This window comes from Lagenorhynchus albirostris, chromosome 1 (assembly GCF_949774975.1).
Source record: "Lagenorhynchus albirostris chromosome 1, mLagAlb1.1, whole genome shotgun sequence".
NCBI lineage: Eukaryota > Metazoa > Chordata > Mammalia > Artiodactyla > Delphinidae > Lagenorhynchus > Lagenorhynchus albirostris.
Window position 1 is genome coordinate 29,696,507 of NC_083095.1, and position 24,959 is coordinate 29,721,465.

At 45.9% G+C, this 24,959-nt stretch overlaps 1 protein-coding gene across 1 annotated transcript in view; it reads left to right on the forward strand.

Annotated features, from left to right (window-relative positions):
* DPF3 (double PHD fingers 3) overlaps positions 1-24,959 on the forward strand; it is a 256,417-nt gene that overhangs the window by 164,322 nt on the left and 67,136 nt on the right. The window contains exon 7 of the mRNA XM_060163749.1: positions 11,971-12,108. Coding sequence (XP_060019732.1) covers positions 11,971-12,108 — 138 coding nt within the window. The remainder of the gene's footprint in view (positions 1-11,970; positions 12,109-24,959) is intronic.

A 24,959-nucleotide genomic window follows, 5' to 3' on the forward strand; every position in this document is an offset into this window, starting at 1 on the left:
ATCTTATACCGATGTCGCAGGTGGATGGGGGCCTGCTTCAGGTAAGGGTCATTGAGACGTACTTGGTAGGTCAGGACTCACAAATCAAGGCTCTGAAGGAGCGTTTATGTCAGATATTCACCCCGAGATCCCCAAAGAGAGCACACTGGCCAGATTCCCAAATGTTTGGAGGCTACTATACTTTATGATATTGCATCTGATTTTTTTGCCTTTCTCTGTTTACCTTCTCCAGAAATGTTGACAGTAATATTTATTATTTAAATTATTTTCCATGAAGATTAAAAAAAGAATGATATTTGACTCTGTAAGTGAATTAAGGACATGCTAATGTATGATTTCACTAGAATAAGGAATCAAAGACACCATGTCTATAAGGGATGGTGGCCCGCAGAAGATGGCTCTCGAATCAGAAGCCCAGGATTTGAGTCTTTGCTACAACACTCCCTAGCCACGACCTAGGACAAATCACAAAAACCTCTCTGAGCCTCAGTTTCTTTTTCTGTCAAGTGAGGGCAATAAGATTGACCTTAGAGGGTTTTCAAGAGGGTGAAATGAGACCGTGTGTAAAAATAATTAGTTCACTGCCTGGTTCATAAATATGCTCAATAAATATTTTTTTTTCTACTAATTCAAGAAAGGGTATTTATTTCACACGTGAGTCCCCAGTGGTGTTTTGTGCTCTGGCTGCTGGCATTGTCAGAGATCAGGGAAGCATTCTGAGAGTGAACTGAATGATCAGAAAGAGCTACTGTTTGTTGAACATTTGTTGCGTGCCAGGCAATGTGCTAAGTACTTTACAAGGATGGACTCATTCAGTTCTCACAATACCCACATGAGGTATAAAACTATTATTATCCCCATTTTACAGACAAGGAAACTGAGGTTTGGAGTAACTTGCCCAAGGTCACACAACCAATTAGCTGACGTAGGACAACTGACCCCAGAGTTCACCAGAATCATGTTACCCTGCTTCTCAACAGAGCAGGAAAGAGTTCTGCTAACACATTTAATGCTTTGGTTTTGGAAGTTTCTGCATTTCTCTGCGGGGGATCCAGAATCAGGTTATAGAGTATTTTGAAATGAAACCTTGTTGCCTATCTCCGTTCTTCCTGTTTTTTTTTTTTTAAAAAAAAACATGTAGCCACGTTCACATACAGTAAATTCCTACAATATGCAGAATGCCCTCCCTTGATGAAGACACAGGACTTGTGGATCACAGGCATTTGATAGATCCTGGCTCTGGGCTCACTCCTAATATATGGGTCAGTGCCAGACCCTGAGGAATGTGGCTTTGAAAAATCAGGATATTACACCCCACCCCTACTCCAGCCCCTGTGTTTCTGTCCAGAAGAACTCAGCTTAAAATAAGCATCAAGGGTGGCCTGGAAGAAGGCATGAAGCCACAGAAGGGCATCTGCCTACCTGGCTTGGTGGGGTGGGGAGAAGGGTGTAGGCAGCCCCTGGGTGGATTCTGTGGCTGGGAATCTACAGCATTTTTCTGTCACAGTTGAGGGAATAATTGCTTCAGGAGGCACACAGTCCTCAGAGGACCCAGAGAAACAAAGCGCTGTGCAGTGTTAGAATGGAAAGACTTAGAGATGGCCTGATGCAACTGCCATATGTTACAAATAGGGAAACCAAGTCCAGAAAGCTGTGGGATTTGTCTAAGGATGCACGGTGGGTTAGTAGTATCAGAGCCAGGGCCAGACGCCAGGTCTGCAGAAGGCCACCCGCGCTGCTGGCCTCTGGCTCGAGAAGGGGTGGGGAGGGAAGCCCACCTGTGCTTGTCCAAGAGGAGCTTTTGGTGCCTAAATGTTGCAGGACCTGGGCCATCTGTGAAGCCACCACTTTTATCGCTTGAGCTTTGTGGAGCCATCACTGGCTCTTCTAGGCATTTAACATAGTCGTAGGGATAACACCCTACCCTGAGTACACAGGTCTGAGCTAGTGGCCTTTTGCAGTGTTCCCTGGGTTTTGTCCCAAGCTCATTCACAGCAGGACTTTTCTCACTTGGGGCTTCCTCCCACCCGGGGGATTGGTGTAGACGGTCCTCCACCCACCTTGATGGTTCTGCAGAGAGAAGACCGAGGGTTTTCAGGAAGGTGTGGAGGTCCCCAAACATCTGAACCGGTCTGGTAGGCTATGATTCTCTTGTCAAAATGGCCCTTGTTTGTATTTGTCTTGGCTCCAGCAGGACATAAGTTTCAACCTTAGATGGGCTGAATGGCAGAGAATTTGATGTCAGAGTGATTGTGGAGGTGTGGGCAGGATAAAGGTAGCAACAAGGGAGAGGGGGAGCCCTCCCCATCCTGAGTTCCAAGGAGCAGGGAGGACATTGGCTCCCAGGGGTAGCTGGATCTGGGAGGGAGGGTAGCCCGAGTGGGGTGGGCAGGGCACAGATCCCCACCTCCTCTCTTCTCACCCTCTGTCCTCCTGCCAGTGCCTCCCGATGGCCAAACTCCACCGGAAGCAGAGGGCAAGAGGCCATCGAGGTCAGCTCCAGGCACTGGGAGGGGTTGTGAATGGCGAATGACTAGCACGTCTTTGATTCTGTGTGTTTCAAAGTCAGACAGACCTGAGTTCAAATTCCGACTCTGCCATTTAGTGAATTGTTTCAATGCCCCCCAGACTCAGTTTCCTTCTCTGTAAAATGGGATGATAATCCCTACCTCCTGAGCTGTTGTGAGATTCAGTGTGAGAATGTGTGCCTGCCTGATAGTCTGTAAGTATGATGCCTTGGAGGCATCAGCAGGTGACGGGCACTGCTGGGTCGATTTTACAGAAGAGGAAGTCAAGCTGCAGAGAAAGGGAAGTGGTGTCCTCAGGGCTGTGTGTAAGTGCCACAGGGCAGAGCTGGGAAAGAGATGTGGCCCGGTGACTCCCAAGGTCCAGGCTTCATCTCTTGGACGCTCATCCTGTAATTGCTTTCAGTCGCTGCTTTCAGGCTCTCGGAAACCACTGGCTCAGATACCCACTGCGCGCTCCAAGTTGGGCTGATGACAACGTGCCAGAGTCATTAAGTTATCAGTGGGGAAGGCGGCCGCTTCTCTCTGGCAGGAAGGATTCTGCTGTCTGCTGCAGCCGGCTTTGTTCACACAAGCTGCCCCTGATTGTTCCTCCTCCTCCCCCTTCTCCGCTTCCTCCCCCATCCTCATAAGGGGTGAGTGGTGTAGGGTTGGAGTGGGGTGGCAGAGGTGTGTTGTAAATATTCTGGGGTGGCACTGAAGGTATTCATAACTCCAGACAGGAGGTCCTGCCTGGCGAATGCAGCTCTGGATTGGGAAGTGGGCAAGCACTAATTCTGCAGCTTGACAGATGGATCTGCCCCAGGGGGAAGGAGAGAGGGGAAGGCAAGCTGGACCTTCCTCATTGTCACAGCCGTTCCTCTCCACGTGCGTGGCGCCTGGAACACACAATCCAGGTGCGTGCTGCCAAGGTGAAAAGAAGGACCTGAGGCTGTGCACAGGCTTGTGCCTGGTCCCAGGGGTGATGGCTTCAGGGGCGCATGACGCCAAGGAGCTTGCCCTGGGGAGGGAGCCTGGAGTGGGAGGATGGGGGCGCAGCCCTCTCTGAATGCTTCAGCTGTCTTGGGGCTCAGTCTGATTCTGCACAAGAGTGGGGAGTGAGATTGCTGACGTGATAAAGGGATAGCAGATGGTTCTAATACTTTATTTCCAGAATGTATCTTTCCCAACATTCTTTTCCTTGCAACTCCATCACCCCAGACTTCAGAGGACAAACTACTAGTCCTCCCCACCCCCTTCCCTTTAGGGTTTATTCCCTTTGCGGATCCGCAGTGTTGACAATAGCAGCTGACGATGGCTGACGCTTACTGTGAGCCCTGTACTATTTTCAATGTATTCTCTCTCTTCTTTTTTTTTTTTAACATCTTTATTGGGGTATAATTGCTTTACAATGGTGTGTTAGTTTCTGCTTTATAACAAAGTGAATCAGTTATACATATACATATGTTCCCATATCTCTTCCCTCTTGGTCTCCCTCCCTCCCACCCTCCCTATCCCACCCCTCCAGGTGGTCACAAAGCACCGAGCTGATCTCCCTGTGCTATGCAGCTGCTTCCCACTAGCTGTCTACCTTACGTTTGGTAGTGTATATATGTCCATGCCCCTCTCTCACTTTGTCACAGCTTACCCTTCCCCCTCCCCATGTCCTCAAGTCCATGCTCTAGTAGGTCTGTGTCTTTATTCCCATCTTACCCCTAGGTTCTTCATGACCTTTTTTTTTTTTTCTTAGATTCCATATATATGTGTTAGCATATGGTATTTTTCTCTTTCTGACTTACTTCACTCTGTATGACAGACTCTAGGTCCATCCACCTCACTACATATAACTCAATTTTGTTTCTTTTTATGCCTGAGTAATATTCCATTGTATATATGTGCCACATCTTCTTTATCCATTCATCTGTTGAGGGACACTTAGGTTGCTTCCATGTCCTGGCTATTGTAAATAGAGCTGCAATGAACATATTGGTACATGACTCTTTTTGAATTATGGTTTGCTCAGGGTATATGCCCAGTAGTGGGATTGCTGGGTCATATGGTAGTTCTATTTGTAGTTTTTTAAGGAACCTCCATACTGTTCTCCATAGTGGCTGTATCAATTTACATTCCCACCAACAGTGCAAGAGGGTTCCCTTTACTCCACACCCTCTCCAGCATTTATTGTTTCTAGATTTTTGATGATGGCCATTCTGACTGGTGTGAGATGATATCGCATTGTAGTTTTGATTTGCATTTCTCTAATGATTAGTGATGTTGAGCATTCTTTCATGTGTTTGTTGGCAATCTGTATATCTTCTTTGGAGAAATGTCATTTTAGGTCTTCTGCCCATTTTTGGATTGGGTTGTTTGTTTTTTTGTTATTGAGCTGCATGAGCTGCTTGTAAATTTTGGAGATTAATCCTTTGTCAGTTGCTTTATTTGCAAATATTTTCTCCCATTCTGAGGGTTGTCTTTTGGTCTTGTTTATGGTTTCCTTTGCTGTGCAGAAGCTTTTAAGTTTCATTAGGTCCCATTTGTTTATTTTTATTTCCATTTCTCTAGGAGGGGGGTCAAAAAGGATCTTGCTGTGATTTATGTCATAGAGTGTTCTGCCTATGTTTACCTCTAAGAGTTTTATAGTGTCTGGCCTTACATTTAGTTCTTTAATCCATTTTGAGCTTACTTTTGTGTATGGTGTTAGGGAGTGTTCTAATCTCATACTTTTACGTGTACCTGTCCAGTTTTCCCAGCACCACTTATATGTATTCTCTCACATAGCCTCACAACTGTGCAGTAGGTGTGCTGTCATGATCATCCCCGTTTCCAGAGAGGATGCTGAGGCACAGAGAGATTTAGCTACTCACCCAAGGTCACAGTCAGTCAGCAACGGAGCTGGGATTTGAACCCAGGCTGTTTGGATCTAGCCTACCCACGCATCAATACAGAGCCTGCCTCTCTGAAGGGAGGGTCGACCCAGACGAAGGGCCAGAGCTGTTGGTGGCACTAAAATGACCACTGCTGAGTGGCTAACCCCTCTGGCCTAGTTACCTCAGAGGGAAATTTTGCCCTCGACTAGAGCTGGCTGGGTCCTGCATTCACTGTGGCAGCTCTTACACGATCAAGGTGGCTGTTTGGAATAACTTAGTCTCAGATCTCTACCCCCTGCCCCAAATGGTTTCCAAGGCCAGATGCATAATGCACAGGGCCCAGTGCAAAATGCAAATGAGGGCTCCTTTGTTTAATAGTATTAAAAATTTCAAGATGGCAAGAGCAAGGCGTTAAACTAAGTGTGGGACCCTTCCGAACCCAGGACCCTGTCTGAATGTACAGGTCACACGTCTACGAAGCTGGCTCACAAGTGTTCAGAGTGGCAGCGAGATGTGATGAAATACATAGAGAAGGTGAGACAGTGCTAGATTTTCCTTCTCTTCCAAACCAGTCAAAGCAGGATTTCCAAGGCGTTTGTCTTCATCACAATGTAGCAGTCTGACCCAGATGCTCTTCAACCAAAATAAATCTTAGCAATCTCTCGTCCCTAGGATGAAGTCATTTGAGGGACTGGGACTTGGGTCAGCAGCTTTATTTTGGGGTCAGGCATCTTGCTCCATGAACTCCAATCTCTCCTAACCCTGCCTCTCAAACTCCCCTCCCTCCTGCCTCCTTCCCTTTAGCCTATGGGCCTGATCAAGACCTGTTCTGTTAAAGGACAATCCCCACTCAGCCTCCCTGGACTCTTCAGTCCCATCTGCCCACCAGCTGACTCCTTCCCCTTTCACAGCCATGCTGGAAGGAATGGTCCTTTGGCCCCATCACCACTTCCTCATTCCCCAAAGCATCCTAGCTTCCTGTAGCCTTGCGTCATCCTACTTGAGGCTGTGGATTCCCTGCTCACTCAGGTGACCTGCTAATTGCCAAGCCCAGTGCTGTCTTCTGAGTCCCCAGCCTTCTCGGCCCTTCTGGGGCATCTGACGTTATCCTGGCTCTGCCTCTGTAAAATGAGGATGTGCGTGGCTGTGAGCTGATTTACTTGAAGCACCAGAACAGGCCTGGCACATGGTACATGCTCAGTAGCTGTTAGCAGGGGCCGTGACTGGTGGTGTCATCGTTTCTGTCACCTGGAAGCCCTGCTCCTCTGGCCTATGTTGCTCAGTCCTTTGTGAGTGTTTCTTAAAAATTTTAAATCGGTTTCTCTTTCTTCACCAGACTCTTTAAGATACCGGTGTTTTCCGAGTTCTGTCCTGTGTCCACCTTTCTTCTTTCTCTCCTCCTTCTCTCCTGGCACTTTTCTCTCCATATCCATCACTTCCACTGCCACCTGGCAACTCCAACATCCACATCTCTTTCCCAAGCACCAGGTGTATAAGCCAACCCCAGACTGAGCTCATTCGCTTCCTTCTTTAAATCTGATTTTCCTCCTACGTGCTTCCACCCAGTTGCCCAAGTCAGAAACCTAGGTATTTTTATTGCTTCCCTTAGCTGACATTGAGTGCAGGCCCCGAGCTCACCACTGGGGCTGCAGCAGTGTGCAGACACACAGGGCCTGCCATGCTTGCTGCTGGTGGGAGAGACACATACTGATACACGACTAGTCCTGGGAAGGTAACACACCAGTGTCCTAATTGTGATTGGAAAGACTCGAGAACTGAAGGATTGTGAAGCGTTCATCAGGCAAAGTGGGGCTGCGGGACATTCTGGGCAGAGGGAAGAGCTTGTGCAAAGGCTCTGTTGTGGAAGGAAAAATGTTTAAGAAACGAAAGGGCCAGTGGGCAGGAGGGCTGGGAAGGAGGCTTCGGGTGAGGCTGGGGGGCTGGATGGGGGCTGGATGGCGCGTGGCCAGGAAGGCCGAGTTCGTGGAAGTCATTTTGCGCTCCTCCTTTCTGCTGACTCCCACCCGCTCCCCCTTCTACCAGATTCTCTCTAACCTCTCTCCTACCCCAAAGTCCTCATTGTTCACACACGGAAAATTAAAGGAGCCTATTGCCACCTCCGAATCCATCTTCGCACTATAACCTTAAGCAGTATTTCTAAAATGTAAATCTGATTAAGTTGGTCCTCAGGATGCATACAGTCCTCCCCCCACTTCCCACTGTCAGGATGAAGTCCTGCCCACCTTCCTCTCCTTAGTCCCCCTCACACCCACCCCGATGCCCCCTTCCCAGTGGCTTTACTGAATATCCTGCAGTTCCCCAAAGGTGCTGGCGGGACGTGCTTTGGTGCCCGCATGCCCTCCTCCTTTGTCTGCCTGGTGATGTCCTGCTCTCTCACAAGCTGCAGCTCATCCACCTGCTCTGGGAAGCCATCCTCGCACCCCACTTAAGCCCGTGAGCTGGCCCCTCCTCTTTGCGGGGCACAGGCTCGCATTGATGCATTTATCCCACCTCCCTCCTTGCTAGTTGACGTGTATATCTCCTCTGCTAGACTTCGGACTCCTGGAGGGAGGGGACTGGGGCTCATTTGTCTTTGTCCTCTGGTGCTTCAAGGCTGGGTACACATTAGGTGTTTAATAAATGTTTCCTTGAAGACCTGGTGATGAAGGAATGACATGATATAAGCAGGTGGAGAAAAATGAAGCTCCACCTGGAAAGCTCTGCATACAGGGATTGTGGTTAAGGGGTCTGGCTTCCAGGGCCACTGTGGGCTGTCCGCTTCTGTTTCCTCTAATAACTGAACACAGGTCTCAGGGCTGCCTCCTGCTGCCCCCTCCTGCCACCTCCATCCATCCAGAAGGGCAGGCGCATGCAGGGCGGGCAGAGTTAAGCCTCAATATATTCAATCTTCTAGCAGAGTGGTTCTCAAACTGTAGTGTGTATTGGAATCACCTGCAGGCCCTGTTAAAACACAGATTGCCTGGCCCTACCCCGAGACTTTCCGCTTCGGTAGGTCCGGGGTGGAGCCCAAGAAACTGCATCTCTACCAACTTCCCAGGTGATGCAGATGGGGCTGGTCTGGTGACTACTCTTTGAGAATCTCTCTTTTAGCAAAAGGATCTGCTCTAAAACTTTCTATGGTATTGGGGAAGGAGATATGGGAAGTTTTTTGCTTGGGTTTGGTTTTGTAGGTTTTAAGAACTATTAGTGTGAGATTAATGTGGATAGATGGAGCCGATTCTACACACTTACCTCCTCTCCCATCTCCTCGCTTTCCTACAAAACGTTTCTGTGTTCACTCATCAACTATTCAATGGGTATATTTTGAAGGTGTAAAATGTGCATGGCAGCACGGCAGGTGGAGTTGTTGACATCAAGATGAAATCGATATGACACTGTCCTTAAGAGAGGTCCTCCAGTGCAGTCATAACTATAATTCAAGGAGGTCAAAGAAGAAATGCCTACTCGGGTGGGTAGTGAGTTCCCCATCAGTGGAGTTGTTCCAGGAAGGCATCTAGAGTGTTCGTGGGAATAAAACAATTTGATAGTCAGTTAGACCAGGATCTGAAAATCCTGGAATTCTGTGATTAAGGAAGACGGTGGTAATTGACACAAGAAAATGAAACAAATAAACAAATAAAATACTGTGGAGTGTGCAGTAGGGAGATCTGCAGAGGCAGCTGAGGCTTCCTCATATAAATACTGACATTATTGGCCTTATTTTTAATAAACATTTATTCCTCACCAGCAATATTCCTTGTAATGAAATGAATTTATATCCAGTGACCCCATAATTTGCTGTTTATTGACCTTAGATCATTTAAAAGTTAAATAGAAAAAGTCACAAGCAGGCCCACGGTGTGCCTCAGGGGTCTCCTTAGGTCCCACTTCCTGAGCCAAATGGAATTGAGTTGTGTAGTGACATGTTATTATTATTATTTTTTGCAATATTTATGAGAGAGAGAGAGAGAGAGAGAAAGAGAGGGAGAGAGAGGGAGAGAGGAGCCAATTGTAGGACTTGAATTTATAGTCACTAGGTCACCAGCTTGGTCACCAACTTGATCACCAACTTGAATTTCAGACTCTCACCTTCTTAAGAAAGTCCAGCCAATTCCCAGATTCCATAGGAGAGGTAAGGGTCAAAGTCCCTCTTTCAAGGGGGGTATAGCACTTAAGATGTGGTAGACCACACTGAAGCCCCTTGCCCCTCACTACTGTTTATTGAGCATCTATTAGGTGTTGGGTACTGAGTGAGATACTTTACAAATATTATTTATAATCCCTCAAGGTAAGTAATACCATCATCATTTTCAGATTTAAAAAAAGGCACAGGGCTTCCCTGGTGGCACAGTGGTTGAGAATCTGCCTGCCAATGCAGGGGACACGGGTTCGAGCCCTGGTCTGGGAAGATCCCACATGCCGCGGAGCAACTAGACCTGTGAGCCACAACTACTGAGCCTGCATGTCTGGAGACTGTGCTCCGCAGCAAGAGAGGCCGCGACAGTGAGAGGCCCGCGTACTGCGATGAAGAGTGGCCCCCGCTTGCCGCAACTAGAGAAAGCCCTTGCACAGAAACGAAGACTCAACACAGCCAAAATTAAATAAATAAATATATTTAAAAAAAAAAAAGGCACAAAGAGATTATGTATCTTGTCCAATTTCACACAGAACTCCTTAATTTATTTTTGGAAGTCAGCACAATTATGCAATTGAAAATCATGGTAAAAGGCCCAAAATTATTTATCTATCTCAAGTCTGAGTATAGACGCAAAATGCAAAATTAGAAAGTAGAATGCAGCAGTATATCAAATAGATAATACACCCTGACCAAATGGAGTACATTCTAGGAATGCAAGAATGGCTCAATAGTAGGAAGCATTAGGAAATCAACATAATTCACCATATCAGCAAACTAAAAGAGAGTCATATATTAGTAGATGCTGAAAGGACAGCTGGTAAAATTCTCCTGTAATAAAACTCTAACTCAGGAATAAGAAGAACTACTTAAACTTGATAAAGACTAAAAACTAGCTACATATATCATTCTAAACAGTGAACCACTAAATCCAATTTCACTACAATTGGAAAAGCTTGCTTTTGCTATTTTAAAATATTGTCTTGGTGATTCTTACAAATGAATTAAGCTAAGAAGATACAATAGTTTACATATATATGAGAAAGAAGAGATGACAATATCCATTTTTGCCAATGGTTATAATACCTGAAAAACCTAAGAGAATCTAGTAAGAAAGGAAACCCCACCAGAAATAATAAGGGTAGGGGGTAAGAGGGGTGGGTAACAGCTCTTCTCTATACTGTGGAGGTCATGCAGCTGGTCAACTTTGGCACCTGGAAGTGGGATTTGAACCCGTGTCTGATGAGGAACTCTGTCCTCTTTCCACCTTGTGAAGTGTTTACACTCACTGCTAAAACCCAGTCATGTGAAGCGAGAGTCTCTTAAAGCTGGCAACCTCCGCTACTCCAGCAGATCCGGTGGGGTTTGCTCTGCTGGGGAGAGGTGGGGACAAGATGAGAGGGTTGGCATGAGATTTTTACTGGAAGACCCTTGTGGCTTCTGCTACCAGCAGTGCCATCCCTCCACGGGCTGAGATATTGGGCTTTGTGACAGGGAGGGTGGTGGCAGTGGTCTAGTCTTAGCCATTTAGGTACTGAGCAGCCGACCAAGGGAGCTGCCCCTTTCTTCTTCTTGGGTCCAAGAAATCATATTTGTGTTACTTGTTGCCTTTGTCTCCTACTGTCCACCTGAGAGGTGGTGCCTGCTAGGACACGTGTTTAGAGATTCGGGATATCAGAGGCTTCCCGGGCCATCAAGGGCACAAGCTCTTGGTTGCGACGTCTACCAAGGATGCCTCAGATTCATAGTTTTAATGGTGGAGGTGGAATGTGTTTTTCTGGCACAGAATCACTGGGTGATAGATCAAAAATATGATCCGTATAAAGCTTTTGTACTTCGTACAGAGTCAACCACAGGGTGGTGGAAGGAGTACTGCACAGGAATCCAGGAGACCTGGGTTCCAGTGGCTCTGCCACAGCCAGCTGTGTGTTCCCAGGCAAATCACTTAAGCTTGCTGGGCCTCACTTGCTTCATCTGTGCCATGGGGTGTTGGCCTAAATAGACTCCCAGTGCCTTTTAACTTCAAAGTTATAATAAGTGTCACCCTTACCAAAGTTATAATACTTATCACCCTTACCACTGTTCTCAGTGCTTTGCATAGAGATTAACTCATCATAACAACCGAAGAGCTAAGTACTACTGTTATGCTTATTTTCCCTCTGAAGAAACTGAGGCACATAGAGTGCAAGTGACTTTCCCAGGGTCTCACAGCTAGGAAATGATGGTACACAGTTCAACTTCCGTCTTCTCTGGTTTTTCTTTACCTGGGTTCTTTTCTTTACTTGTCGCAGCGGTGCTGGTGCTGGGGTGAGGGTCGGGGGCTGTTGGGAGTGGGAGACACTTTTTCGGGGAAACCCAGCTCTGGGGTGGATGGATGGGAGTCACTGCCTGGGAGAATGATGGCCGTAGCTGCAGAGATTGCTAACATTTGCGTTTTCCCTTCCTTTCCTCTTTTCCTCTCTAGTCTGCGGCAAACGCTATAAAAACCGGCCGGGACTCAGCTACCACTACGCTCACACCCACCTGGCCAGCGAGGAGGGGGATGAGGCCCAAGACCAGGAGACCCGGTCCCCACCCAACCACAGAAATGAGAACCACAGACGTGAGTTCCCAGTTGTTGGGTTGGGGGAGTGATGAGGTAGCTGGGCAGGGCGATGGAGCATTCCTTTTTGTTCACCTCGGGCATCTTCTGGTGGCACCTGTTGATTGGTCTCAAGGACCTGTGGTGAGTTGGCTATTTCAGCGCAGCCACAGTTGCCCCTGTGGGTCAGCTGAGCCTGAAGCTTAGAGTGAGCTGGGCAGGGGTGGCACACCCAGCTCTGTTCCTAGAGGATGGGAGGTAAGTGTTAAGGCGGAAGAGAAACATCCTTACCTGGCCATTGTCAAATGCCAGACCTGCTACTCCTTTCCCTCAGCTCCAGAAGATCCATTCACAGCTGCTAACCTGAGGTGGGCAAAGCTGTGGGGTGTGTCAGTTCAGGCAGACATTCCAAATGTCTCCTTGGCCACCAAGGGACATAGAATATTCTTGCTTCATTGTCTCAGCTCTTAGAGGGTCACACTTTTGGTACGGGCTCTCCTGCCTTAGAAATATGGCCCTGGAGCCTCCATGCTCTTCACTTGAGCACTCAGTCAGCAAACATGACCTGGGTATACTTGTCACTTGGGATGTTGGGCTCTGAAGACCCAAAATAATCCTGAAGATTTGTGTTTCCATTTCTATTCTTTCTTTCCTTCCTCAACTTCTAGTTATGACTTAGGGAGTCACAAAGGGCTTAGCATTCACCATGTGACTTCCCTCTACAGCATTCCGTATGGCTTCTGGTCCACCCCCAAATCAGGATGGGATGGGATAATGGGACCTTTAGGGCTTGCTTCAAGATGTGGGTCATTCTAGGATCATGGGGTGAAGAAGAACTGTGGACATGGCACGTGTTTGTTGTTTTTTTTTTAACATCTTTATTGGAGTATAATTGCTTTACAATGGTGTGTTAGTTTCTGCTTTATAACAAAGTGAATCAGCTACACGTATACATATATTCCCATATACCCTCCCTCTTGCATCTGCCTCTCACCCTCCCTATCCCACGCCTCTAGGTGGTCACAAAGCACTAAGCTGATCTCCCTGTGCTATATGGCTGCTTCCCACTAGCTATCTATTTTACGTTTGGTAGTGTATATATGTCCATGCCACTCTCACTTCAACCCAGCTTACCCTGCCCCCTCCCCATGTCCTCAAGTCCATACTCTATATCTGTGTCTTTATTTCTGTCCTGCCCCTAGGTTCTTCAGAACCTTTTTTTTTTTTTAGATTCCATATATATGTGTTAGCATATGGTATTTGTTTTTCCCTTTCTGACTTACTTCACTCTGTACGACTGACTCTAGGTCTATCCACCACACTACAAATAACTCAATTTAGTTCCTTTTTATGCCTGAGTAATATTCCACTGTATATATGTGCCACATCTTCTTTATCCATTCATCTGTTGAGGGACACTTAGGTTGCTTCCATGTCCTGGCTATTGTAAATAGTGCTGCAATGAACATATTGGTACATGACTCTTTTTGAATTATGGTTTGCTCAGGGTATATGCCCAGTAGTAGGATTGCGGGGTCATATGGTAGTTCTAGTTTTAGTTTTTTAAGGAACCTCCATACTGTTCTCCATAGTGGCTGTATCAATTTACATTCCCACCAACAGTGTAAGAGGGTTCCCTTTTCTCCACACCCTTTCCAGCATTTATTGTTTGTAGATTTTTTGATGATGGCCATTCTGACAGGTATGAGGTGATACCTCATTGTAGTTTTGATTTGCATTTCTCTAATGATTAGTGATGTTGAGCATCCTTTCATGTGTTTGTTGGCAATCTGTATATCTTTGCAGAAATGTCTGTTTAGGTCTTCTGCCCATTTTTGGATTGGGTTATTTGTTTTTTGGATATTGAGCTGCATGAGCTGCTTGTATATTTTGGACATTAATCCTTTGTCAGTTGCTTTGTTTGCAAATATTTTCTTCCATTCTGAGGGTTGTCTTTTCGTCTTGTTTATGGTTTCATTTGCTGTGCAAGAGCTTTTAAGTTTCATTAGATCCCATTTGTTTATTTTCATTTTTATTTCCATTTCTCTAGGAGGTGGGTCCAAAATGATCTTGCTGTGGTTTATGTCATAGAGTGTTCTGCCTATGTTTTCCTCTAAGAGTTCTATAGTGTCTGGCCTTACATTTAGGTCTTTAATCCATTAGTTTTTGTGTGTGGTGTTAGGGAGTGTTCTAATTTCATTCTTGTACATGTAGCTGTCCAGTTTTCCCAGCACCGCTTATTGAAGAGGCTGTCTTTTCTCCATTGTATATTCTTGCCTCCTTTATCAAAGATAAGGTGACCATATGTGGGTTTATCTCTGGGCTTTCTATCCTGTTCCATTGATTTATAATTCTGTTTTTGTGCCAGTACCATACTGTCTTGATTACTGTAGCTTTGTAGTATAGTCTGAAGTCAGGGAGCCTGCTTCCTCCAGCTCCGTTTTTCTTTCTCAAGATTGCTTTGGCTATTCGGGATCTTTTGTGTTTCCATACAAATTGTGAAATTTTTTGTTCTATTTCTGTGAAAAATGCCATTGGTAGTTTGATAGGGATTGCATTGAATCTGTAGATTGCTTTGGGTAGTATAGTCATTTTCACAATGTTGGTTCTTCCCATCCAAGAACATGGTATATCTCTCCATCTGTTTGTATCATCTTTAATTTCTTTCATCAGTGTCTTATAGTTTTCTGCATACAGGTCTTTTGTCTCCTTACTAGGTTTATTCCTAGGTATTTTATTCTTTTTTTTGCAATGGTAAGTGGGAGTGTTTCCTTAATTTCTCTTTCACATTTTTCATCATTAGTGTATAGGAATGCAAGAGATTTCTGTGCATTAATTTTGTATCCTGCTACTTTACCAAATGAATTGATTAGCTCTAGTAGTTTTCTGGTAGCCTCTTTAGGATTCTCTATGTATAGTATCATGTCATCTGCAAACAGTGACAGCTTTACTTCTTCTTTTCCGATTTGGATTCCTTTTATTTCTTTTCCTTCTCTGATTGCTATGGCTAAAACTTCCAAAACTATGTTGAATAATAGTGGTGAGAGTGGGCAGCCTTGTCTTGTTCCTGATCTTAGAGGAAATGGTTTCAGTTTTTCACCATTGAGAACAATGTTGGCTGTGGGTTTGTCATATATAACCTTTATTATGTTGAGGTAAATTCCCTCTATGCCTACTTTCTGCAGGGTTTTTATCATAAATAGGTGTTGAATTTTGTCAAAAGCTTTTTCTGCATCTGTTGAGATGATCACATGGTTTTTATTCTTCAATTTGTTAATATGGTTTATCACATTGATTGATTTGCATATATTGCATTCCTGGGATAAACCCCACTTGATCATGGTGTATGATCCTTTTAATGTGCTGTTGGATTCTGTTTGCTAGTATTTTGTTGAGGATTTTTGCATCTATGTTCATCAGAGATATTGGCCTGTAGTTTTCTTTCTTTGTGACATCTTTGTCTGTTTTGGTATCAGGGTGATGGTGGCCTCATAGAATGAGTTTGGGAGTGTCCCTCCCTCTGCTATATTTTGGAAGAGTTTGAGAAGGATAGGTGTTAGCTCTTCTCTAAATGTTTGATAGAATTTGCCCGTGAAGCCATCTGGTCCTGGGCTTTTGTTTGTTGGAAGCTTTTTAATCACAGTCTCAATTTCAGTGCTTGTGATTGGTCTGTTCATATATGCTATTTCTTCCTTGTTCAGCCTTGGAAGGTTGTGCTTTTCTAAGAATTTGTCTATTTCTTCCAGGTTGTCCATTTTATTGGCATATAGTTGCTTGTAATAATCCCTCATGATCCTTTGTATTTCTGCAGTGTCAGTTGTTACTTCTCCTTTTTCATTTCTAATTATTTTGATTTGAGTCTTCTCCCTTTTTTTCTGATGAGACTGGCTAATGGTTTATCAATTTTGCTTATCTTCTCAAAGAACCAGCTTTTTGTTTTATTGATCTTTGCTATCGTTTCCTTCATTTCTTTTTCAATTATTTCTGATCTGATCTTTATGATTTTTTTCCTTCTGCTAACTTTGGGGTTTTTTTGTTCTTCTTTCTCTAATTGCTTTAGGTGTAAGGTTAGGTTGTTTAGTTGAGATGTTTCTTGAGGTAGGATTGTATTGCTATAAACTTCCCTTTTAGAACTGCTTTTGCTGCATCCCATAGGTATTGGGTCATCGTGTTTTCATTGTCATTTGTTTCTAGGTATTTTTTGATTTCCTCTTTGATTTCTTCAGTGATCTCTTGGTTATTTAGTAGTGTATTGTTTAGCCTCCATGTGTTTGTATTTTTTACAGGTTTTTTCCTGTAATTGATATCTAGGCTTATAGTGTTGTGGTTGGAAAAGATACTTGACATGATTTCAATTTTTTTAAATTTACCAAGCCTTGATTTGTGGCCCAAGGTATGATTTATCCTGGAGAATGTTCCTTCAGCACTTGAGAAGAAAGTGTATTCTATTGTTTTTGGATGGAATGTCCTATAAATATCAATTAAGTCCATCTTGTTTAATGTGTCATTTAAAGCTTGTGTTTCCTTATTTATTTTCATTTTGGATGATCTGTCCATTGGTGAAAGTGGGGTGTTAAAGTCCCCTACTATGATTGTGTTACTGTTGATTTCCCCTTTTATGGCTGTTAGTATTTGCCTTATGTATTGAGTTGCTCCTGTGTTGGGTGCACAAATATTTACAATTGTTATATCTTCTTCTTGGATTGATCCCTTGATCATTATGTAGTGTCCTTCTTTGTCTCTTGTAATAGTCTTTATTTTAAAGTCTATTCTCTCTGATATGAAAATTGCTACTCCAGGTTTCTTTTGATTTTCATTTGCATGGAATATCTTTTTCCATCCCCTCACTTTCAGTTTGTATGTGTCCCTAGGTCTGAAGTGGGTCTCTTGTAGGCAGCATATATATGAGTCTTGTTTTTGTATCCATTCAGCCAGTCTGTGTCTTTTGGTTGGAGCATTTAATCCATTTACATTTAAGGTAATTATCGATATGTATGTTCCTATTACCATTTTCTTAATTGTTTTGGATTTGTCATTGTAGGTCTTTTCCTTCTCTTGTATTTCCTGCCTAGAGAAGTTCCTGTAGCATTTGTGGTAAAGCTGGTTTGGTGGTGCTGAATTCTCTTAGCTTTTGCTTGTCTGTAAAGTTTCTAATTTCTCCATCAAATCTGAATGAGATCCTTGCTGGGTAGAGTAATCTTGTTTGTAGTTTTTCCCCTTTCATCACTTTAAGTATGTCCTGCCACACCCTTCTGGCTTGCAGAGTTTCTGCTGAAAGATCAGCTGTTAAGCTCATGGGATTCCCTTGTATATTATTTGTTGCTTTTCCCTTGCTGCTTTTAATATTTTTTCTTTGTATTTAATTTTTGATAGTTTGATTAATATGTGTCTTGGCGTGTTTCTCCTTGGATTTATCCTGTATGGGACTCTCTGCGCTTCCTGGGCTTGATTGACTATTTCCTTTCCCATATTAGGGAAGTTTTCAACGATAATCTCTTCAATATTTTCTCAGTGCCCTTTTTTTTTCTCTTCTTCTTCTTCTGGGATCCCTATAATTCGAATGTTGGTGCATTTAATGATGTCCCAGAGGTCTCTGCGACTGTCCTCAATTATTTTCATCCTTTTATCTTTATTCTGCTCTGCGGTAGTTATTTCCACTATTTCATCTTCCAGGTCACTTATCCGTTCTTCTGGCTCAGTTATTCTGCTATTGATTCCTTCTAGAGAATTTTTAATTTCATTTTTTGTGTTGTTCATCATTGTTTGTTTGCTCTTTAGTTCTTTTAGGTCCTTGTTAAACGTTTCTTGTGTTTTCTCCATTGTATTTCCAAGATTTTGGATCATCTTTACTATCATTACTCTGAATTCTTTTTCAGGTAGACTGCCTATTTCCTCTTCATTTGTTTGGTCTGGTGGGTTTTTACCTTGCTCCTTCATCTGCTGTGTAGTTCTCTGTCCTCTCATTTTCCTTAACTTACTGTGTTTGAGGTCTTCTTTTCACAGGCTGCAGGTTCGTAGTTCCCATTGTTTTTGGTGTCTGCCCCCAGTGGGTAATGTTGGTTCAGTGGGTTGTGTAGGCTTCCTGGTGGAGGGGACTGGTGCCTGTGTTCTGATGGATGAGGCTGGATCTTGCCTTTCTGGTGGCAGGACCGCATCCAGTAGTGTGTTTTGGGGTGTCTGTGAACCTATTATGATTTTAGGCAGCCTCTCTGCTAATGGGTGGGGTTGTGTTCCTGTCTTGCTAGTTGCTTGGCATGGGGTGTCCAGCAGTGGATCTTGCTGGTCATTGAGTGGAGGTGGGTCTTAGCATTGAGCTGGAGTTCTCCGAGAGTGCTCTTGCTGACTGATATTACGAGGGGCTGGGAGGTCTCTGGTGGACCAATGTCCTAAACTCGACTCTGCCACCTCAGAGGCTCAGGCCTGACACCTGGCTGGAGTACCAAGACCCTGTCAGCCACATGCTGGGTCATCCTGGAGAAGATGGACTGAAGCCAGGAGAAAGCTAGAGGATGGGAGACCTGTCAGAAGGCTTGTTTGATGAAATCAGGCCCAGGGTGGTGACATTCTTTACCCAGGCTCTACTCGTGAAGGGGAAAGGGGTGCCTCGGAAGCCGAGCACATGCTTTCACAGCCGAGGCATGTGTGAGCGCGGATTCATGCCATGTGTTTTTAATTTTGCTCAAAGGATTTTGTGGTAGATGCTCTTAAATTGAACAATTCAGTGTAATTAAAGGGATCAGACTTTTAATAATGTTTAGACTCTAGGGTTTGAGGGTGATTCCTGTGCATTTCAGTCAATCAGCTCAATTAGCTGATGTCAATTGGCTGCCTTCACCAAATATTTGAAACAATGAACACCCCTTGGCCAAAACCTTTCTTTGGATTAGTGTGGGTTTTCCCCTAATCCCCACCCCAACTTTCCCCCTGTAGCATTGCCTCCTGTCTTAGTTTCCTTGGCTGCTATAACAAAATACCAAAGACTGGCTGGCTTAAAGAATAGAAATTTGGGGGCTTCCCTGGTGGCGCAGTGGTTGAGAGTCTGCGTGCCGATGCAGGGGACATGGGTTCGTGCCCCGATACAGGAAGATCTCACATGCCGTGGAGCGGCTGGGCCTGTGAGCCATGGCCGCTGAGCCTGCGCGTCTGGAGCCTGTGCGTCCGGAGCCTATGCTCCGCAACGGGAGAGGCCACAATGGTGAGAGGCCCATGTACGGCAAAAAAAAAAAAAAAAAAAAAAAAAGAATAGAAATTTGTTTTCTCACAATTCTGGAGGCTGGAAGTCCCAGATCAATGTGCCATCAGGGTTAGTTCCTCAGAGGCCTCTCTCCTTGGCTTGCAGGCGGCTGCCCTCTTGCTGCCTCTTCACATTGTCATCCCTCTGTGCACGTGTACTTCCAAAGTCTCTTTGTGTCCAAATTTCCTCTTCCTTTTTTTTAAAAAATAAATTTATTTATTTTATTTTTGGCTGCATTGGGTCTTCATTGCTGCATGCGGGCTTTCTCTAGTTGTGGCGAGCGGGGGCTACTCTTCATTGCAGTGCACTGGCTTCTCAATGCGGTGGCTTCTCTTGTTGCAGAGCACAGACTCTAGGCACGTGGGCTTCAGTAGTGTGGCATGCAGTCTCAGTAGTTGTGGCACACGGGCTTAGTTGCTCTGAGGCATGTGGGATCTTCCCGGACCAGGGCTTGAACCCATGTCCCCTGCATTAGCAGGTGGAGTCTTAACCACTGCACCACCAGGGAAGTCCCCAAATTTCCTCTTTTTATAAGGACACCAGTCAGAGTGGATTAAGGCCCATTCTAACAGTCTCATTTTAACTTTTGCTCTTTCATCACCTCTTTAAAGGCCGTAGATCCAAATATAGTCATGTCCTGAGGTACTGGGCGTTAGGGCTTCAACATATGAATTTGGGGGGGGCACAGTTCAGGCCATAACACCTTCTTTAATTCTTGCTCTCTTTCAGGGTTCAAGCCTCTCATGTGACAGACCTTTGTTTTCTTACCAGCTACTGTCATCTGGACAGAACCTGAAAAGCAGGCAGGAGGTGCCCACCTCCCTGTGCCAGCTTCTGAATAGCTATGATGCTGAGGTCTCTACCTGCCCCCTGGGGAGAGGTTCCCTTGGTCCAGTCACCCTTGTCTTCCAGAAAGGAAAATGTATTGACCTGTACTGGCCAGCTGGTTTTTGCATTTCCCTGTCTCTCCTCTCATCCCTTCTCTGATTTAAGTGGCGAAGGCATAGCTATTGTCTCATGCTGCGAGGAGTCCGAGAATGATCTCCTTTGACTTGGGTTGCTGTCTGGAAAGTGTTTACTAGTGATGGTTGCTCTCTCTAAAGTATTTATTAGCTTGGTATTATTTCTCACTTCCCCCAGTGCTGGCTTATCTCCTTTACATCTCTTCTCAAATGTCAGTCCGTTTTGTCCCTGTGTATAGGTGCTTTCCTTGAGCCGTGGGGTTTGGAGTGCTTCTCTTTGGTCTGGGTCTCTTTCATGTGTGTGCACGGTGATAGCAGCCACAGAGGAAGGTTCCTTGTGACCCCCAAGTACACCGCGGACCCCCAGTGGGTCCAGGGGGTCTCCTCCTTAGCCATTCCTGTGGGCCCCTCCTGCCTGTCTGTTGACTTCCAAGATGGGCACTGGCCCCTATTTTTCTTTCTCCACCAGGATCTCCTCACGCAGCTTGTGGGTCTGTGTCTTCTGTCTCTTCATGTCTTCACCGTGAGGCCAGGCAGCCTTGCTTAGGGAGGAAGCTGCATCTTTTCTCCTGGTTGGAGACGCATCCCTAAGTATCCGGCCGTGTGTTCTCTCTCTGTGGGTTTGCTAGTGAGCGCTCCCACCCCAGCCCCCCTCGACTCCCCTTCCCCTCTCCCTGCTGATGAGAAATTGGGTTCTTCATAAAGGATCATCCAACTACCCAAGGGATTTAAACTGCATAGAGGACTTCCCTGGTGGTTCAGTGGTTAAGACTCCCCACTTGTACTGCAGGGGACACGGGTTCGATCCCTGGTTGGGGAATTAAGATCCCGCATGCTGCACAGTGAGGCCACACACACACAGACGCACACAGACACACACACATACAAAAAACTGCATAGAAAAGAATAGCTGTACCTGATCTCATCTGGGGTCTTCTCACACGAGGAAGGTTCCAGAACCCTCACAAACACCTTTTTTTTTTTTTTTTTTTTTTTTTTGCGGTACGCGGGCCTCTCACTGTTGTGGCCTCTCCCGTTGCGGAGCACAGGCTCTGGACGCGCAGGCTCAGCGGCCATGGCTCATGGGCCCAGCTGCTCCGCGGCATGTGGGATCTTCCCAGACCGGGGCACGAACCCGTGTCCCCTGCATCGGCAGGCGGACTCTCAACCACTGCGCCACCAGGGAAGCCCTACAAACACCATTTTAATGACATCTCCTCACGAGGCCTCTGAGAAGTCTGTGATTAGCTCTAATTTTACTAGCGGGGAGGGTACGGCAGAAAGGCCCTCAATGTCCATAGAAGCCCTCCCTTTCCTCTTCCCCAATTTCTCTGGATAAATCCAAGAGACAGCGGCTTTTCCCAGGTTCCCTGCACCACAAACACCAGCAATCTGTTTGCTTCTCTGAATGTGTGCTCTGTTCCCTCCCACATTCCCCTGGTGAGCGGCCCCCCAACCATTTTCTCGCGAGTGCTAATTGCCAGCATCATTAATAGCAGTCATTAGCTGCTCCCACTGTTTGGGGAGGGGGTGGGCCCCCACCCGTCCTGCCCTAAATGCCACTGGCGCTCTGTGGTGAATTGAATGCGACAGCTCTGCAGCACCCTAAGGTCTCCGCTTTGTGATCCTCCCTTGGCAAGGTTTCTGGAGTGGGGGAGGGAGGCAAGAGAGCTTGACCCAAGAGGCTAATCTGCAGGTCCCCCAGGAAAAGTTCTGGATGCCAGTGAGGTGGGAATGCTGACTTTTCCCTCTTGAGCAGAGCTGCAGCGGGAACCCCGCTGCTGGTGAGCACAGGCCTATGGGAAAAATAGCCCTACAGACTCAGGAGTTGTCAATGTCACGGGCATCTGCATTTGCACCACCTGCAGCAGTAGAGACCTTTTGACTTTGGTCCTCCTGCTGTCCCTTGCTGCATCCCCCCGGCTGTGTCTCCAGCAAAGCCCATTGCTCATCCTTGCTCCCGCTGCTGCTGAAAGGGCAGAGCGGAGTGCTGGAGCCAGCACTGACTGCCCCCCGCCCTCCACCCCCCGCCATGCTGCCCTGTGCTACCAGCTCAGCACTCGACTGCCATTCCTCCCACCCTCCGCCCCCTCCCAGCTGACGTTCTCCCGCCTTTGTTCCTCTCCTAGTCTCTCATTTTCTCCTGAATATACACTGTTTGTCTCCTTGGTAGGTTTGTCCCCTTTCCTTTGTGTCCTGACCTCTCTGTCTCAACTCCAGGCAGCCCGGGGATGCTTGGAGCTCAGACACTCCCGCTTGGGAGATAGGATTTTCTGATGGGGTCTTCCCTGCCTGAGCTGCTGCCCTTCTCCTCCCTGTGGGAGGCTAGATTCTTCTTCCTTCCTCTGATTCTCTGACCACCTTCATCTGCTTTCTACAAATGAAATCACTGTGTGTGTGCACATGCGTGTATATGTGCATACATATAGATACACACACACATAGGCTACATATATATGAATAAAAGGAGGGAGGGTTTGGGCAGGTTAGGACTCTGAGAGGTGCCGCTCAGAGGCATCCTGTGTGACTCCTTAAATGTCACCTTGGTAAACAGGGTAGCAGAAAGAGCACTGGGTTAGAATTCAAAACTCCTTTGACACGGGCTCACAATGTCAAAGCTCTTCTTGAATTTCTTTTTACCTTCTCTGCACAGTGGGAATCTATTATAGACGATGTTTTTAAGGTACCTTTTTTGGGGGGTGGGTATGGGGATGTCTGAGGTCATGGACCTGTATGAAAAAGCTGTGTGAATAAATTCAGTCTGATACATTCATCTGTCCATCCATCGATGTATCCATCTATCCACCACCGTCTATTGGTTTAGTAACCTTGTATCGAATACTGCCTTGGTCCCTTTCCTTGAGGAGCTCTCAGTTGTGAGCAGGAATGTGTAATAGGGTGTATATAGAATATGGTGTAGGAAGCCAAGGGCTCAAAGGCACAGCACACTTTCTACTCCTTAGGACAGTAGTGTTCTAAGTGTGACATCAGCATCACCTGGGAACTTCCTGGAAATGCAGATTCTTGGCTCCATGTGGTAACAGGTGCTCTGAGGGTGCGGGCCAGCAATCTATGTTTTAAAAAGCCCTGCAGGGCATTGAAAGCTTCAGAATGTTAGAAACATTAGAACATTTAAAAAGCATTAGGGAGTTTGTAAAGGCTTCCCTGAGGAGGTGACCTTCAAGTTAGCCCTTGAAGAATGAGGAGACATTTACTGGGTGGGAGAGGGCTTCCCAGATAGAGGGAACTGCGTGTACAAAGGCAGGGAGGTGTGAAATAGCATGGTGCGTTCAGACAATTGGTAGTAGTTGTGTCTGACAGTGGTACTGGAGAAATGATGGAATGTGGGCAGGGGCCACAGCTGGAAGCGTCTTCTCTGCCAGGCTGTGTAGTTGTCATCTTGTAGGAAAAGGAGAACCATGATAGCAATTACTAGAAGTAAGAACAAATGATTTATAAAGAAATATGTGTGGCATATTATAAATTATCATATGGGGCTTCCCTGGTGGCGCAGTGGTTGAGAGTCCGCCCGCCGGTGCAGGGGACGCGGGTTCGGGCCCTGGTCCGGGAGGATCCCACATGCCGCGGACTGGCTGGGCCCGTGAGCCATGGCTGCTGAGCCTGCGCATCCGGAGCCTGTGCTCCGCAATGGGAGAGGCCACAACAGTGCGAGGCCCGCGTACCGCAAAAAAAAAAAACGAAAACCAAACCAAAACAAAACAAAAAAATTATCGTATGGTGTATCTCTTATTTAATAGCATAAATGAATGTAAAATGCTCTCTGCAGCATACTTGGAGCTCTTATGAGGGAAATGTGTTTTAAAGTTTAGATCTATAAAATTTATTCCAAGGCTATTTCTCCAGTCCCTGGAATGGAAGTTGGGTTGTCCTCAGTCCCGGGAGGTCTCAGTCTTCTGTCTAATAGTGGTGGCCTGGCATGTAGCTAGGCTTTCAATATCTGTCGAGAGAAGAAAAGTCCCCACACCAGTGTGCCTTTGGAGGGCACGTTGTACTCTACAGAACTGAAAGAGGAGAGCCGAGTTGATTAAGGGTAATGTTGGCTGATTAGATAATCTGAAAATTAGTCTGATAATGTGCAAATTATCTAAAAGAAGCACGTGATGTCATTGCCACACTGATGGGAAAGATCGAACAGATGTTAGTCGTCTGACATCTCTGTCCTCTAACATACAGCCCAGGGGCGATGGATACAGCTTTAAGAGAGAGAGTGAAAATCACGTTTGACACAAGCTTAAGAATTTTGGATCAGTCTGAAAGGTGCCTGAAAACCTATAAAACCCACACAACTCACTACTTACCCAACCTTGACGCAGGAAGTTCAGGCTTCGTTACTGGGGAGAGAGAGGGCAATTCAGATCCAGGGCTCTGTCTGGAAAAGTGAGCTGCTTCTCGCTCCCCAAAGAGCAAATCTGGAAACTAACAACCGGTGTTCCTTAGGTGAATTATGATTTCACTAAACAGTTTACAGATTACAAAGCAAAGAAGAATCTGAGGTTGCTCTGTCCTTGAAGGTATACTTGGAGTTAACTCTCCAGACCTGTGGGTCATCCACACTCTTGACCCAGAGACTGAGAAAATGCCACTGGAATTGGCTGGGCCAGTGTGTGAATCACAACTCGGCCACCCTGCCATCTTCTGTCTGTGTAGATGTGGGT